The sequence below is a fragment of the Austrofundulus limnaeus genome, unplaced genomic scaffold (assembly GCF_001266775.1).
Source record: "Austrofundulus limnaeus strain Quisiro unplaced genomic scaffold, Austrofundulus_limnaeus-1.0 Scaffold119, whole genome shotgun sequence".
NCBI classification, from domain to species: Eukaryota; Metazoa; Chordata; class Actinopteri; order Cyprinodontiformes; family Rivulidae; genus Austrofundulus; species Austrofundulus limnaeus.
The window spans coordinates 1,121,096-1,123,422 of record NW_013952521.1 but is presented as its reverse complement, the minus strand read 5'-3'; the positions used below and the strand labels follow the sequence as shown (position 1 = coordinate 1,123,422).

At 40.5% G+C, this 2,327-nt stretch overlaps 1 protein-coding gene across 1 annotated transcript in view; it reads right to left on the bottom strand.

The window, feature by feature from the left end:
• The window catches only part of grb7 (growth factor receptor bound protein 7), a 28,687-nt gene that overhangs the window by 13,579 nt on the left and 12,781 nt on the right, over positions 1-2,327 (bottom strand). The window contains exons 7-8 of the mRNA XM_014014829.1: positions 1,531-1,668; positions 1,306-1,416 (exon numbers count right to left, since the gene is read on the bottom strand). Coding sequence (XP_013870283.1) covers positions 1,306-1,416; positions 1,531-1,668 — 249 coding nt within the window. The remainder of the gene's footprint in view (positions 1-1,305; positions 1,417-1,530; positions 1,669-2,327) is intronic.

Sequence of the window (2,327 nt, the reverse complement as noted above, 5' to 3'; positions counted from 1 at the left end):
CCCCCATCCCGACCGTCACAAGTGTCAGATGTGGTTCTGAAAAAAAGCATTTTAAAATGTCTCCAAACTTCAATTAATGCATAATCAGTGTGCATTGCACACTATTGTGATTCGTTTCCCATCCAAGTCATCTCCTCTTTGTTACGCTTCTCCTCCTGCATACTTTGTCCTAGAGCTGCCATTGTAATTTATATCTGTAAAGCTCCTGTGCCAAATGATGGCTATGCCTTTTGGTTCCTGTATAGCGTATAGTTTTTTGAAATATTAATGTTTAATCATTTATAATGGGTGTCAATGGAACCTTGTATTGGTCCAATACTGCCCCCTGCTGCATCTACTCAGTACTGAACCATAGTTTAATAATATTTAATCACAATAGTTCAGTGGTTACAATACTAATATGACTCTATTTTGATGTTTGACTTTTATATTGTCCTAATATTGCCCTATTGCTGTGATATATTGCAGTTTAGTGTCAACAATTGCATTGGCAATGTGGCCTCTTTCAGCACACATACAAATCAACTCCTGGCAACCTTCTCTGCCACAGCTCCAATGGCTAATGGTTAATGCTGTGGGCTTTCATGTGGGAGATCAGGGTTCAATACCCAGCTACAGCAACTTTAACTAAAATTCTCTTTAAACTTCATATTGTCACACAATTAAAATCATCACAAACACCTGCTGACTTGACAGGCACAAGTTGGTAGAAAACACATTTGAACTTGGTCACATTTCATTCTGCAAGTGCAAAGCCATGCTGCAATGACGTGCTAAGTGGCAATGCACACTTGTTTTTACATTATAAAAACCCATGTCTAGTTTAAGTTGGTTTTTAGTTTGTGATCTTCGTATTAATATTGTGGTGTTATACAACAGCATTAAAAGCCAATTAAATTTAATCTAACCAAATTATGTCATTAGTTACATTTAAAATCTAATTCCAGTTCAAACAGAACAGCCTATATTGTCAACATAATTATTGAGTGTGATTTATTTTCAACTCAAAATACAGTATCTTCAAACTAATGAAATATAAAGTTATTAATGAGAAAAATCCATCTGGATAACAGCAGACTGACTGTAAAATATACGACAGGTCTGGACCGCACGAGAATTTTGTTCATATCTGAAAAAAATCTTAGATTACGAAAAAAATTGGTGAATGCCACAAAATCTCCTAAATCCATCGTACACACAACTTAAGAACAAATCTGTTCGTACGAACGGTCCTTGCATGAAGCCCATTGTGTCTAACTGAGCTTCTCCCGCAGGTTCTGGTTCAGGTTCTGGTCCTGGTCTTACCTTGATGCAGAAGGAGAAGTCTGCAGGAGCTCCGTACAGTTTCCGTCCGTTCACCACCGAGTAAACGTTCAGGTCCTCCAGATCTGCCACGAGCTGCAGGTGTCGCGGCTCCTGGAGTCCAAAACACACCAAACAAAAACCCCAACATTAAAGCAGAACTTCTGCATGGGCCAAACGGACCCGGAGAGGTTCTGCTTGGCCCGAGAGGCACTCAGAGTGTCCCACCTTGGACGAGCCTTTGGTGGAGCTGTAGAGTCCGGAGCGTCGCAGGAAGAAATAAACTTTTTTCCAGGTTTTTCGAGCGGATTCTTTAACGTGGAGAAAGCCCTGGATCTCAGGACACGTCCCGGACCTCAGCAGGTTCTGCAGAACGAAACAGAAATAGTATTCGATGAGAAGCAAAACATCTTAAAAGAAAATAATCTAATAAAAAAAGGCCAACACTCTCCCTTCAAATCCACTTCATTTCAATAAAAGACTGTTTTTAACATCAGACCCAAGGTGGTTTTCATCAGGTCCTGGTTTACCTGGATGAGCTCTGAGGACCACATCAGCAGGGGCGAAGCTAGACTTTTTTGTGGCACGAGGGTGGCCAAGGTGTTTTTTTTTGTTTGTTTTTTTTAGGGAAGAACATACAAAAAACAAAAAGCACTCTGGATTTGAAAATCCAAGATGGCTGCCACAGCTGATTCCAAATAGCTTTAATTCAGCTGTTGTAAGAAATATTCATAGCTAAAAATGATTAAATAAACATGCTGAATGCGAGTCGCAACTTATTCAGTCATACTACATGTAAAGTTGAAGATTAGGGTAGAAGTAGCTGAAAATAGCCTGGTTAAAACCAGCTCCTTGTCCTTCACTTTGCTTCGTATAGAGGGTCTGGACTCTGCTATTGAGAAGAGATTGCTTCCTGGAGGCGTGGCCTCTGTTGAAGTTTAAAATGATTGGATCTGATTTAACCAATCTTAACGGTTGGCCGCGACGTACGCAGTGCGGCAGCTGCACTGAGAAGGAGGCTAGGC